This window comes from Kogia breviceps, chromosome 1, assembly GCF_026419965.1.
Source record: "Kogia breviceps isolate mKogBre1 chromosome 1, mKogBre1 haplotype 1, whole genome shotgun sequence".
Taxonomy (NCBI): Eukaryota; Metazoa; Chordata; class Mammalia; order Artiodactyla; family Physeteridae; genus Kogia; species Kogia breviceps.
This window is the reverse complement of record NC_081310.1, coordinates 36,362,338-36,377,447: the sequence shown is the minus strand read 5'-3', so window position 1 is coordinate 36,377,447 and position 15,110 is coordinate 36,362,338. Positions and strand designations below refer to the sequence as shown.

The 15,110-nt window shown below is 36.3% G+C and overlaps 2 protein-coding genes across 9 annotated transcripts in view; one reads left to right on the top strand and one right to left on the bottom strand.

The window, feature by feature from the left end:
- The window catches only part of CHML (CHM like Rab escort protein), a 261,691-nt gene that overhangs the window by 112,007 nt on the left and 134,574 nt on the right, over window positions 1–15,110 (top strand). The gene's annotated exons all lie outside the window — the stretch shown is intronic.
- WDR64 (WD repeat domain 64) overlaps window positions 1–15,110 on the bottom strand; it is a 140,410-nt gene that overhangs the window by 43,404 nt on the left and 81,896 nt on the right. The window contains exons 10-13 of the mRNA XM_059078960.2: window positions 5,830–5,960; window positions 2,840–2,941; window positions 1,798–1,867; window positions 513–549 (exon numbers count right to left, since the gene is read on the bottom strand). Coding sequence (XP_058934943.2) covers window positions 513–549; window positions 1,798–1,867; window positions 2,840–2,941; window positions 5,830–5,960 — 340 coding nt within the window. The remainder of the gene's footprint in view (window positions 1–512; window positions 550–1,797; window positions 1,868–2,839; window positions 2,942–5,829; window positions 5,961–15,110) is intronic.

The following is a 15,110-nucleotide window of genomic DNA, read 5'->3' as shown; positions in this document are numbered from 1 at the left end:
AAAATAGCAACAAAACAAAACAAAACCCACATTCTTTTGTCTAGAATTTTTTTAATCCCAGAGAACTTCAATGAGGCAGAGAACAAAAAACCATTAACAAATGGAATCCTGTATCGCTGGAAAAAACTAAAAGGGCTCATTTTGGGTTCTATTGAAAAAGCCTTTGCACTGTACATAGCAGCTAAAACTAGATCTACATCCCGTATAAGTCTTACACATTACAAAATGGCTTATGAATCTAGTATAAGTTTTAGGGAAATGGGCTGGAGACTAAGAAGCTCAGTAATATTTTGGATTTTTAAAATCTAGGGTCAGTAGTAACTAACTAACTAACTAGTAACTAAAAGGTATCATCCTAATGGAAATTCTGCTTCTTAGACTACTGAATCATATAGCACCTTAACATTTAGTCACAAAAAGAATATATGTTAATTAGAAGTATTCTATCACCTAAACTCCCTATTGCAAAGGAATTGTTTTATTATAAGGAAGAGAGGAGATTTCATACCGACCTTTAACCTCACTGTCATGTATGCTCTGTTTGCTTCCCTGAATTTGGGGAGAAAAAGAGATAATATTTCTATGACATTGGAAGGAAATGAGATATACTGGATGAATAGATTTTTTCATAGTTAAATTTATGTCTGTAAGCATTAGGTTTAAAGTTGGTTTTTTTAAGCATTAGTTTTAATGTTATTTTTAAATTAATTCTTTGAAAAGATGTATTAAGAGATTTTCATGCTCATAAATAGGGTATTTGTAACACAACCTTTTCCTAGTGGCTCCAGTGTAGCATAATAACGAGAGTAATTAAATACCTAGTGTAGCATAATAACGAGAGTAATTAAATACCTAGTTCATGTTCTTGGTGTATATGATCTCTAATTCCATTCACAACCATGCTAGTTAGGTTTTATTATTCCCTTGTTATTGGTGAAGAAACAGAAACTCAGAGATTAAGTGACATTTCTAAAGCTAATCAGTTAATAAATGGAGCGCTTGGATTTAAGTGCAAGTCTGTCTGACACACATCTTTACAAGCTTATTTTTTCCACTACGCTAGTGCTTTTTTTTTTTTTTCCCCCTGCGGTACACTAGCCCCGCTAGTGCTTTTAAAATAATTTATGCAGTGAAAACTTTCCTCAAACAAAATCCTAACTAGAAATGAAATGTGTAAAAATATATAAAATTGGGGCTTCCCTGGTGGCGCAGTGGTTGAGAGTCCACCTGCCGATGCAGGGGACACGGGTTCGTGCCCCGGTCCGGGAGGATCCCACATGCCGCGGAGCGGCTGGGCCCGTGAGCCATGGCCGCTGAGCCTGCGCGTCCGGAGCCTGTGCTCCGCAACGGGAGAGGCCACAGCAGTGAGAGGCCCGTGTACCGCGGGAAAAAAAAAAAAAAAAAAAAAATATATATATATATATATATATAATTGGAATTGAGAACACAGTTTGAAAACCATGGCATTACATTACATTATGTAATTACATGCTGTCTCTTCCCGCTGTGAAATGTGTGTAATTGTGTAATACTTTTTAGCAAAAGAGATAGTCTAAAATTATTATTTTATGAACTTAAAAGTAGCCTATGTAATTTATTTTCTTCATGATTATTTGCAGATATAAAAGCCTGGAAAAAATAGGAAAAAAAGAGGAAGACAGTTTAGACATTGCTTTCTAGGGAAAACAAAAAAGCTTTTACAAACATGCAGGGGCGGGACTTATATGCAACAAATCACTATATTTGAACCAACATTGGGTATAACAGGAAGACATACTCTCCTTATTTCTTGCTTACCTTACTGCTCTGTGGACCCTTGCTAGAATCACATTGGGATGAAGAACATACAGAATCCTGACTTGATCTCCTACAAGGAGAAGGAGGAAAGCCCAAAGAGGAAAAGTTAAGATAATCTATCACACTCAAAGGGCGCTCTCCTCTGTTTTAATTTCAGGTGATTACTCTTGTCATCATCTGTGGATTCTGGGGATACTGTGGATACTGCCTGGGTGTGGGAAATAAAAATCTGCTCTGTCCCACTGTTAAGGCTAGATTTTGTCCCAGAGGCTCTGACACTGAAATGGTGGGGAGTGGAGTGGCAGTGGGGAGGCCTGGAAAACCTGGTAACTCCTGCTCTACAGTTTCCAATTCTGCTAGAATGTGCTGCAAACTGGCTTAGGGTTCTGGTGCAGATATATACAGATGAGGTCCTAAAAATATTCTCAGAATAAGAACATTTCAAGTCAAGGAGTAGGGAAGGTGTTACATTCTGGCTCACTTCCGGATGATGATAGTACAGAAGCCTTTGATTTCTCTCCAGAGATATGTTTACCATTGCCTATTGTTTACTGAAATCAGAGCTCTCAAGCAAATACAAACAGGAAAATCACCTTTTCTTAAAATTAAAAAAAAAAAAATCGCCTGCTCTCTCAGAAATGAAGATTGCTCAGCTATAGTAGATGCCATATGAAAACTGCTGCCATACGATCTTTCATATTTGCCCTATAAATCCTTTTTTCTGCTTTACATCAGTGCTCATAGAGTTGTCTTTTGGCTACAAATATGGTCAAGTGAGCATTTTCCCTCTCTGCTACTGTTGTAAAGGGAGCTGTGGACTGAAATGGTAAGGGAAATTAGATCCCCACACAGCAAATTAAATCTTCCTAGGGACCATCCACCTACAAAAACAATAACAGGGAAGAAAGCTGAAGCCAACTAGCCAGCCCAACTATGTCTTCCATTAACTGTACCTTCCTCAATGCTGGGATGAGGAGAACTCTTTTTATATCATCCATATAAGTCCCAGACAGTATTTCTTGATCAATAAGTACTGAGTTACCTTGCACATTCAGGGTTACGAAAGAGAAACAGTATGTCATTAATTCTAAAGCGTTTAGGATCCAAGTCAGGTCCCACAGTGAAGCAATCTTCAGGTCTGTACCTAGGAATAAGCATACATTTACATGATAAAAATTTACAAATGTGGTAATTTACATTACTATATCATATATCCCATGCAGAACTAATCAACTCCTGAAATGTTCATTGAAGATGGAGAGAAAGCCCAGAGGTATAGCGTTTGAACATACCTTCCTTAATAAGGTTCTGTATAACAACATTATCTTTTAGTGCTTAGAAGTCTTTTAAGTCAATTAGCTTGTCTATTTTTTCAACCTATAGTTCACAGAGTGAGCTTATATAACCTCCTGGTAGTTTCATATAGTTTAAAGAATAGATTTCTACTCTTTTAATAAGTGGAGTGAGAAATTTGAATAAAATGTAGTTACTACCCTCAAGTAGCTTATAATTAAGTGGAGAAGAAAAGCAGGTAATTTGGTGATCACACTATTCTTGCTGCTTGAGTCTCCCATTAGCCCAGATTCCCAAGAACACCTTCCTAGGCAGTTTCCTGGGAGCAGAGTGATGGTCTTCTACTGCCTGTCCTGGCACTTCATGGTAGGCTTTTAAGCCACACTTGACATTCCTTATAGCAAATAGACCTTGTAGCAAACTGTTCTTTTTCCTTTAGTGGAAATTGCCTCTGCTAATTTGGACAGGCAAGTGATGAAGGACCTCCTGGGGAGTGAACCAAGCTCAAAAGAGGAGCCTGCAAGTTTGATGACTTGTTGAGCTCCAACTTTTTACATATTTCTGCTCTGCAGGTGAACTGAATGGTGAAGTGGACTATTCATTAGCAACAACAATGTTTAGTTTGCACCCAAAAAAAGCGTGGGGCTTTGAACAGAAAGAGCTTATTTCTCCTGACTGGTGAAGGGATCTTAAAGCAAAGTTTGAGGTAGAGGTAGAGATGGCCCCCACCAGGAATATGGAAACCATGTTCAACTTTAGAGTCTTTAAACTAGGCCTAAATTACCTTGGACAGTTCTGTGTTAAATTATATGCTATGTGAAATACTCCAGTGATTATAAATCAATTGTTTTTATATAATCATCTTGTTATAGGAAGAGGACACTATGTATGACCCATTACCGTCAGTTATTTTTCTTTGATTGGGTATTGGATTTGCATGCATCCCTTGGTAAAATGCTTAGCACTTCAACAAGGAAGACCTTCACCTTTGGATTGTGAATATTCTCAGGGGAGCTGCCCTCTCTTTTAAGCTGTGGCAGAAGCACTATGGTCTTTGCTTTTTTACTCTATATGTTTTCCCTAAGTAGTGAGTCATACACAAGCTGACACAATGTGAGAACTGAATTAATAAGAAGGTGAGGAATTGTGCAGTGTATATTGATACAGGAATAAAATGACAAGTATACAATCTGTGAGAAAAGCCTAAGGACAAGGGTTGAAGGGAAGGAACTGAAAGATGACAGGAATTCTAGTGGCAGGGCCTAGTAGAACCTGAGCTGAGGTACAGAGGAGGGTTCTGCCGAAACAGATACTTCAGCTAAAGGTTCAAAGGAAAATATACCCAGAATCAAAAAAGAAAGGACTATTTCCTCCCAAAACTTGGTTGAAAGTGAAAACTCTGACATAGACTGGAAAGGGTCATGGAGTCCAGGTAGATGTACGCAAGGTACTATAGCTAGACAGGCAGAGATTTCCTTTGCTTTTTTTTCTTCTTTTCCCTTGTCCTCTCTGACTCTCTTCTCTCCTCCTTTTATACCTCTTTCCTTCCCCCAAATGCTTAGATAGAATTGATTTTATTTTTTTTGTTTGTTTGTTTTGTTTTTTTTGTTTGTTTTTTTTTGTTTTTTGTTTTTTGCAGTACGCGGGCCTCTCACTGTTGTGGCCTCTCCCGCTGCGGAGCACAGGCCCCGGACGTGCAGACTCAGCGGCCACGGCTCACGGGCCCAGCCGCTCCGCGGCATATGGGATCTTCCCGGACCGGGGCACGAACCCGTGTCCCCAGCATCGGTAGGCGGATTCTCAACCACTGCGCCAGCAGGGAAGCCCTTGATTTTATTTTTAATTCATTGTTAAAGTTCTTGGCTATCTTGTACCTCAAAGTACAATTTTACAAACTCTCTTGACATAAGGTGTTCATACATGGCCCTTGCTTAGAGCCCAATTACACAACTGGGGAAAGCTTATTATTTATAATCCATCATAACAAATAATAAAATGTTACATTATTTCCTTTATAACCAATGGTAAGGACATTTAGAAATGGATTGCAAGGGAAGGGTAAAGTTTGTGGAACAGAGCAAATCTAATTGATTGAGATGTAGAATTACATATGTCATGCCCTTGTTAATACTGACCTGTAGTAATATGTTGGGGTGGTGAATAAGAAGGAAATCCCCTCTTGAATACTTCTCACTATTTGACTTTGGTGACTGAGTAGATAGTGGTGTCAATGGGAATACAAGAAAAGATGTTTTGGGGGAGGATATGTTGGGAAGAAGATTTGGGCATGGGGGACTTTAAGGGTCTTGTTGGCAATCCAGATGGTGTAATTGCCAGTAGGCAATTGGAGATGTGTGCTTGAAGCTATGAGATTATTATTTAAAATTATTATGTATTTTAAGTATTTGTTAAGGTTATGAATTTGGACAAGACTATACATGGAAAGCATGTACATACTCTAGTACATACTCAAGAAGAGTAAATGTAAAAGCACTTGGGAATACATATACTTAAGATTCACTTTATTCATATCATTCTGGGATTTAGACACTTAGAACATAGTCTCCTCATGAACATAACCTCCAGGAAAGCCTCCTTGAGAGAGTTATCATCCCTTTTATTTATTGCTTTATTTTTTTAAGTATTTATATTTTTAAGTATTGAATGTTACTCTGGCTTTTCTGCAGTGCAACTTTTTATGGAAATGATTATATTATTTAAGGAAACAATGCAACTCACACTTCTTTGACAGTAGATGTTACAAAATTCCATAAGATGATCACACCATTTAAGGTTCCAGCAGCTATCAAATTATATCCTTCTACTTGTAATAGATCGATGCAGTTCGTTTCTATACTGATGGCAGGATTCTGAAGAAGGAAGGAAACACTCAATGACCATAATGAAAACAGTACCTAAGCACAGTACAAACACAATGTGCACACTTTATTATTCTGTCATTAACTTAAAACAAAAAATATATATATTTAAATTCTAAAGCATGAAAGTTAGTAAAAGCTAAATTCTTTTGGCATAAAATATTTTAATTTGTAGAATTTATTAAAACAACAAAAATATAGTCTCCTTCTCTACTGTCTTCTTCCTTCAGCCATAACTACCAACCATTAAATTACCTTCCCATCTTTCTCTCCTCTTCAAAACTTCTTGAAAGAATATTCTATATTAGCTGTTTTAACTTACCTTCCTTTCACCCATCGTCTGGCTTCTGCTCCATGCCACTCTACAAAAGCTTTTTCTAATTATCACTAAAGACTTTCTATTGCCAGTGCTATTTGATACTTTTCAATTGTCTTGCCTCAGGTATTTTTTTGGTACCTACTATGTTAGGTTCTTGGAATAGGTAGTCAAACAGAATGTCAGTGACCTGGCGAAACTTATAATACAATTCAAGCATTCAGATAAAGTGTTGATTACTGTACAGGTTTTTTTTGAGAGTTATGTTTTATTCGACAGACATACTGAGGACTTCAAGCCCAGGAGGCAGCGTCTCAAGTAACCCTGAGAAAACTGCTCCAAGGAAGTGAGGGGAGAGCTAGGATATATAAGAGTTTTCCAACAAAGAGCAACAAAAGATTACTGTTAATAGAAGAAAACTAGATATCTCAATTTAAAGAATTTAGTGCTTTTCTATATGTGGGAAGATGCAAGAGTCTGGACTCGCTGAGATCATTCCTTTGATATACACCTCATCTACCTGGGGCCAGTACCCAGTGTTTTTACATCCTGAGTTTCCTCAGGGCTCAACTTCAAGAGTGGCTGTAGTCTGATGCCTGCTAGATGGCAGGTATTCTTTGTTCCCTTCCTGAGTTCCCTCAGGACTAACCAGCTCACCATCAGAGGTGACTGCAATTATTGATGACTGTGATATATTTTTACTGATATGGCAGGCAATATTTGATTTCTTAGTTCCTCCTCTTGGTCTGAAATTTGAGCGATACTTGGGAGACATTTCATGACCAATTTTTGTCTCATGGTGCTCAGAGTTTCTTCCCAGTTCAGGCAAAAATTTTTGTTGATATGTCACTCCAGGTGCTAATTTCTGGATTAGGCTCTGTTGATAATTACAGATTCTCTGGATCCTCTATCTTACTAGTCTATTATGATTCATGAAATGTTTTCCCTTTTTGCTTCTTCCTATACCTAGAATCACACTATTACTAGGTCCATCCACATCTCTACAAATGACCCAATTTCATTCCCTTTTATGGCTGAGTAATATTTCATTGTGTATATGTACCACATCTTCCTTATCCATTCATCTGTCATTGGGAATTTAGGCTGCTTCCATGACCTGGCTATTGTAAATAGTGCTGCAATGAACATTGGGGTGCATGTGTCTTTTTGAATTATGGTTTTCTCTGGGTATATGCCCAAGAGTGGTATTGATGGGTCATATGGTAATTCTATTTTTAGCTTTTTAAAGAACCTCCATACTGTTCTCCATAGGAGCTGTATCAATTTAAATTCCCACCAAAAGTGCAGGAGGGTTCCCTTTTCTCCATACCCTCTCCAGCATTTGCTGTTTGTAGATTTTCTGATGATGGCCATTCTGACCAGTGTGAAGTGATACCTCATTGTAGTTTTGATTTGCATCTCTCTAATAATTACAATTATTTTATAAGTCATAAATGTGATCTATGTCCTCAAGATGTTTAGCTAACATCATCAATTTTGTTGGAGGCCTGGTGACACATTGGATACAGTAAGAGATAACAACCTTATAAAATAGACAGGATATAAGTAATATAGCTAATAACATTGATAAAGTCAATAGTGCAACAGGGAGACAAAACATAAACAGTTTGGAAACAAAGAACAAATTAAAACAATTATTGTAATCCAGTTGCAATAAACCATCAAGTTCACAAGAGAGCCACCTGGAGAAGCCAAATTCTGGATTAATCAAGTAGAGAGAAAAAGGTAAATGTTTCATCTTTGTTTACAAAGGTATACTTTATCAACTTGTTGTAGGACATAGCATAAGAAGAAAGATTTTTTTGGAAAACAAAGATTAAAGCTAGTATATTTTACAAAAAGTCATAAAGTTATAAACCATATTTTTCAGTTCATTTGGTCCCATGAAGTTAATTTCTGTTGATCTGGATGAAGTCATCAGATTTTCCATTAGAGTTTTGTCATTTGTTCCTCAGTTCAGTGGTGTTATCTAAAGACTATCAGAGACTTATATTTGTTTAAAAAAATTCCTTTTTATGAGTCTTCTTGAAGACCCTCATTTTTGTAAAAGCATCAGAGTAAAATAATGATTGTCTATAAAAGACAAAACTTAAAATAGCATGGTTAAAGATTTGAATACAATGCAGTTGGCAAGAAACTTGGATATTTCTGTGACATATAACATTTTAAGATAATCACTAGAATTATGACTGATAACATATCAGAGCATATCAGATTTTAGGAATTTAATATAAATTTTGGAATATGTATATTAATGACATTTATCCATACATTATAAGCTAAGGTTCATCTCCAATCACTTGGCAATGTTCTTTAAGTAATTTAACATACCAAATAAACTTAATTAGTTAAATATTTCCCTTGGAGATATCTCAGGGTTCCTTCAAAGCCCTTCGAAGCAACCCAGGGTCAGCTGGAGGCTAAAAGAACTTTAGTTGGAGTTTGATATTTAGGAAGTTTGTTAAAAATATAAAAAAGATTTTTAAATGCAACAGGATCATAGGTCACTGCAAAACAATACTTATTCATTTAACCAAACTCACAAAAATATTAAAAAAACAAAACAAATACAGATCACTTAAGGGCACAGAAACTCACACAATCTGTTATCAAAAAGGAGCACTCTAAGAAACTTTGTTCAAATTCCAGTCTTGTACTAGTTTACTTAACAACAAAATCCATTAACTTAATTAACTTCCGTCTAAAATTAGTTAATCCTGAACATGCATAAAACTTCAGAGTTCCTTTCCATAATCTCTCATCACTTTCTATATCCATATTGGTTCATCCCTTATCTTTCCATCCAAAACCAACTAACTCTAAGACATACTTTCCTCCAATAAAATGTAATTCCATTCCTCATACCTTCTTTACTGAAAACACACATTCTACTTTCCTACAGTATATTGGAATGTTTCCTTATTATTCCTATTTGCTTTAATTACATGTTTAAGTGAGAATCCTCAACTCTTAAAAACCTTAATTTCTAGTGAAAACTAAGAAGTAAGCAATTATAAACTGTCTTTTACATTAGCATTCTGTAGATTGGTAAACATAATACCAGTGATAATTTCTTTAAAAACATTTGTTTTCTTATAGAGAACATCTCAGGGTGGCACCAAACATATTTATTTATAGTCCTAAATACCTTTAGTTTCTCTGTTTAGTACTTGATGTCTCAGTATCTTATGTTATTTGGGAATCACCTAGCTATTTAATAAACTTCCATCACTTAAATTAGAACAACACTAGAACTTTGTTACCAAATATCTGGAGAGATTACTTTAAGTAGACATTTCTAAAATATAATTATTTTTAAAGAGTTAACCAAAAAGCTTTTATCTCAGTTAAATTTACTACAAAGTTTCATCATATCAAGTTATTTTTCTTGTAATAGATATAATAAGGTCTTATATGACTTCTGTTAAACCTAGGCACAATAAAATATGATACTTAATGTTGATGACTCTAAAGACATGTCTATTAGATCAACAGATTTTAACTTTAATACCAGGTATCAACTTAATATTGAATATTTCCCAGTTCACATGAACCTGAAAGTCATTTTAGCCGGTTTCTTTCCTATTTAATTTGTATGTGTTTAGTTTAAAATTGAGCTCTTTATAAATTCAATTCTAAAAATACCTTCCAGAGGTAGAGCTGTCTCATATGTATAATGTGTACACAGATATATAAACAGGCAAAGCTAGAGATCTCATGGCTTCACTAAAAAACAAATAAATAAAACAAAAAACCCAGTTATGAATCAGGTATTACAATATAAACTTATTAGTTTACAAAGAACAGTTGGAAGACATTAAAGTTGTTTGCTCAGATGACTAAGGCTTTATTATTTGTAAAGTTTGGTTTGAATTTTAAAACTGTCACTTTGTTATTTTTTCCCCTTGGTGTCAGGTTCTGCCTGATTGAGCTAATTAGGCTCAGTCTCAGGTCCTTGTGACCTGAATTTACATTCTGGTTTGTAAAGATTTGCAAGAGAAAGACAGTTGCTTTTAATTCCCCAAAGAACAGGTCTGTCACCTACAGGATAGTAAAAGATTGACTTGCCCAGCTATATTTTATATCAGTGAGAAGATTTCTAACTAAACTGAAATTTATGAGCTCTATGTTCTAGAACATTAGAGTTTACTTTATCATACATTCAAAAGCTTGTATAAGGCATTCAGCAAAGACCTTCTTTCTGAGTTTACAAGTTAAACCCAGAGCAAAATCACTATTTTTATTTTTATTAGCCCTTGAATGTTAGTTTCCAGGTTTTACTTTTTGTATGGCTCAGGTACCCCTATTGGTTTCTTTTAGTATGTTCAATTAATATTTCCTGAGGGGCAGATCTATATGCCTTGTCTTACAATACTGATAGGGACAGAGTAAAGGGACAAACTAGGTGATTAAATAGTTAATCCCACTAGGGTATTGTAACTAAAGAAAAAATATGGGGGACCCCTGTAAGTTGATGATCACTCAAGAAAGTAGGTTTGCTTAACCACAAAACCAATCAGGCTTGCTTAGCAACAAAACCATGCAGCAGAAGCATGAGACATGCCCCAAAACAATAAAACAATTGTGGCATGAGACCCACATCTTGCCCAGCAAGTTCAGTAAGTTAATAATCCCTGGGACATGTTCTCTGCACACATGAAAAACAATAATTTATGGAAAGGTGACATTTCAAAGTGAAAGACCTTCATTGTACTGAGACTTGAAATAATTTTTCCATAGTGCGATGACAGTCCCAGCTTTACCATGTAGGGACAAGAAAACTCCCCTGCCCAACCTGGAGGAGGAGCTGATGATGGAAGCTTGATGTCTACTCAAGAATGAGGAATAAGTTGGTCTTTTTTTTCCCCCTCACCTTTTTTTCCTTTGATTATAAAACTGTAGACCACTATGTTCTCGGGGCAGCACCTTCTCACCCACCCACTGTAAGCCTCACAAGCTTCCTATGCTAATAAATCACTTCTTATCTATCACTTTGCCTCTCACTGAATTCTTTCTGCACTGAGCCATAAAGAACTGGAGCTCTTCAGAGCCCCCTGAAACACAACCTAGTGATTTCAATACCACACAGTGGAAGCATTCCCCAGTGAAACATGCCTATCTCACAATATAATTAAACAAAGAGACCTAACCATCTTATATAAAACCCATTTAAATATATCAGTTTTATACACTTTCATCTCAATTCTGTCACTTTTTAAACCTTAGTTTTCATTAGGATCCAATCAACAAACTTTGATCTTACAGGAGGTGTTCTAGAAGTTTTTCTTTCTTTTTATTCCCTGACCATTTAATCTATTTTTATATAAAAGGCTCTGGGATCCCCAGAGGGGGTTGAGCCAAGGAACTCGGGTGCTTTGGCTCAACTGTTGCCCCAAATACTTGCTGGTCAGATATCTCAGTGTAAACTTTTTTCAGCTCTTAATATATATATATTTTAAACTGGGGTAAGTAGACTTGTTGGCTTTTAATGTTGAGAACTTGTAGGGAGTCCTTTTTGGCCCATTTAACCTTAGGTAATCACATAAATATTCGTTTTATTCATCCCATTTTAAATAACTATCTAAAGATTTTTTATTCATTTGAGATGTTTTTTAAAAAATTTCTACCTTGCTGGAAAAAGTATCTAGACTTTCTTACATGTTCTTTTCCTGTTAATATTAATTTATTCCAATGTTTTTATTAACATCTGTAAGAGCTATTGAGGGGAAGCAAAGACCACAAATAAAGCTTCTCAAATCTGTTTTTCTTTGTTTGATTCAAGCTAAGGAAGTTCTTAGGTTGACCATTAGATGTATTTCTTTTTTCCACCTTTAATTTGATTTTTGTTTTTATAGGTACCAGTAAAACATCTGTTTATAATGAGAGCATTCTAGAAAATCCACCAATTTAGAAGTTTCTCTAATTTAAAGGATCCATCATTTGGCCATTAATGAAATATTTTAATAGTGATTCAAACCAATAAGATGCAAGAGCCTTCCCTATAAGAGAGTGGAGAAAGATGTCACCTAAGTAAGATCCAGAAAGTTTACTCTCAAGAATAGTATGGCAAAGCTCAGGTTTTCAAACACACACACACACACACACACACACACACACACACACACACACACACACACACACACAATATGCTCTAGGAAGATCAGCTAGAACATTTACATCTCTAAGATACAGAAAGAGAAATGCAAGTTCCCCCTAGAAGGCCTTTGTTTAAAGTCAGAACTCTGAAAAGATACTTTTATCAAGCCAGCTTTTTAAACTCAACTTCATATGCCATAAAAGAGCCCCTTATTTTTAGGGTAAGATTTCCTTTAATTCCCAATTAAGTAAGTACTTGTAAGTTTTGTACATACATAAACCTTGCTGGGGGTATTAGTTGGACGCTGGCAATCTGTCATCCTTTTTCTTTTGTTCTGAAAGCTTTATTTCCCATTCTGAGGTGAATTTGTTGAAATAAAAATTGCTAGTGATGGTCATTGGCAATGTGATGATTATGATGATCATGTGGTGGGCCAATTGCTGCTTGAGATCTTAACTCCTATAGGCTTTTGCCCCAGAGTTGTTTCAGCCCCCTCTTACATTTCTCAGGTTCTCCTGGTGGCATATAAGACCACCATGGGTGCTCAGAGCGCAGGATGGCCAGTTCTTATTCACATCCGGGGTTGAGCAGGTTGTTAATTAAATTAGTGGGTTTCCCTATAGGACAGCTGCATGGTCTTGCCTCCACCATTCCTGCAAGTTTCTCACTCACCTGAGAAAGCTGTTGCCGGCCAGGAGGAGACAGTCTGTTCTTCAGAGTTCAGAAGCTCTCATAAGATTTCTGTTTTATTTCAACAAACTCTATTAAGGTAGCCAATTCAAGGAAAAATGACAGGCCAGACTTCCCCCTAATTACTCAGTCCAGTCCAACCTTACTCAGTGTTTAACTGAGCAAAGTCTTCCCAGTCTTTAAACTGAGGATAAACCACTCAGTGTCTAAACTGAGCAAAAATCTTCCCAGTGCCTTTTACACTGAGGGTAACCCAGGTAGCTCTTCTTGAAACTAAGTTTCAAGGGTAACCTACTCCTCCAGAGAGGAGTTTAACACCACTGAATAAAACTTAGGATCGTCAACCAATAACCAGAGAGCCTAGAACCAAGAGAGGCTCATCTGAATTTGTCTGGACTCCCCGAGGATGTGAATAGGCACGAGGCCTCTGCTGGTACCAAGGCTCCAGATGCTCGTAGAGTTCAGGTGAAGGAAAGAAATCAGCTCTGGGTCCCTTATCAATGGTCACCATAAATGTCGACTAAGAAAATATAGACACAACCTAAATGTTGAGAGTTATGTTTAATTTGGTGAACATACTGAGGACTTCAAGCCTGGGAGGAAGCATCTCAAATAATCCTGAAAAAACTGCTCCTGATTACTGTACAATTTGAAAGTGCTATATCAGAGATATAGGCAAGACTTGGGAACATCTAAATAATATTAGAGGTCTATTCTTATCACTGTCAATTGTTCTCTCTTTCCTGAAACATCTTACTCTCTTGACATGCTTGGCACTGGACTTTCTTGGTTTTGCTTGTGTCGATATGATCCTTCACTTTCTGTTTCTCACTCAGTACCTTCTTACTCTACCAACATTTTAAATATTTATATCCTTAGGGTTTACCTCCAGCCCATTTTCTTTTTCTTTTTTTCTAACTCTCTCTGGGCAATCTCATCCTCTTATGTTTTAGTAATCATCCTCTTATGTTAGTGACCTAATAATCTAGTCCAGTCCTCTCCCACAAGCTTCAGGCTTATATATCTAATTACTTAGAAATTTTACAAGTATCTCAAAGTTAGTATGTCTAACTTATCACCTCCTTTAAGCATGTTCCTTCATTCTATTCTATATCGTATTGGGTAGCACCACTTCCTAATCCATCGTGCAAGTTAGAAACCTTGGAGCTGTATTGATTCCTTTTTTTCTCTCAGGACCTTCTGACTGCATGGTATCCATCACTAACTAATTAAGTGCAAGTTCTGCTACTTTTATCACCTAAATATTTTTGGAAACCTCTCCTTCTACCATCCCCACTATCATGGTCTTACATCTTTTAGCTAAAATGGTACCTTATTACCTGAATCTTCTGCCTTTAGTCTTGTCCATTTGAATCTGCCATTAAAGCAGCATCAAAGCTGCTACCACAACACAAATCTGATCATGACATTTCTCACTTAAAGCCTTTCAATTGTTTTCCATTTCTTATAGGATATTCAATCTCCTTAATAACACTGAGAATGATCCAAGCTCTACCTCTCTGTCTGTCTCCATCTTCTACCACTTATTTCAGGCACACTGAAATACTTGTAGCTATCCCTAGAAAACCATGCAATTTCTTACCTCTGTGATTTTTAAAATTTTTTTTAATTGAAGTAAAGTTGAATTACAATGTTGTGTTAATTACTGCTGTACAGCAAAGGGACTGTACACTTTAGGGTCTTTGCTGCTTACTGATTTTCTGTCTGGAAGATCTGTCCATTGAAGTCAGCATTAAAGTCAACTACTATTATTGTATCCCTGTCAATTTCTCCCTTTATCTCTGTTGGTATTTGTTTTATGTATTTAGGTGCTCCTATACTGGGTGCATGTATGTTGAGTGTGATATCCTCTTCTTGCATTGATCCTTCTTTGTCTTTCTTTAGAAGTATAGTTGATTTACAATGTTGTGTTAGTTTCTGGTGTACAGCAAAGTGATATATATATATATTCTTTTTCATATTCTTTTCCATTACGGTTTATCACAGGATATTGAAT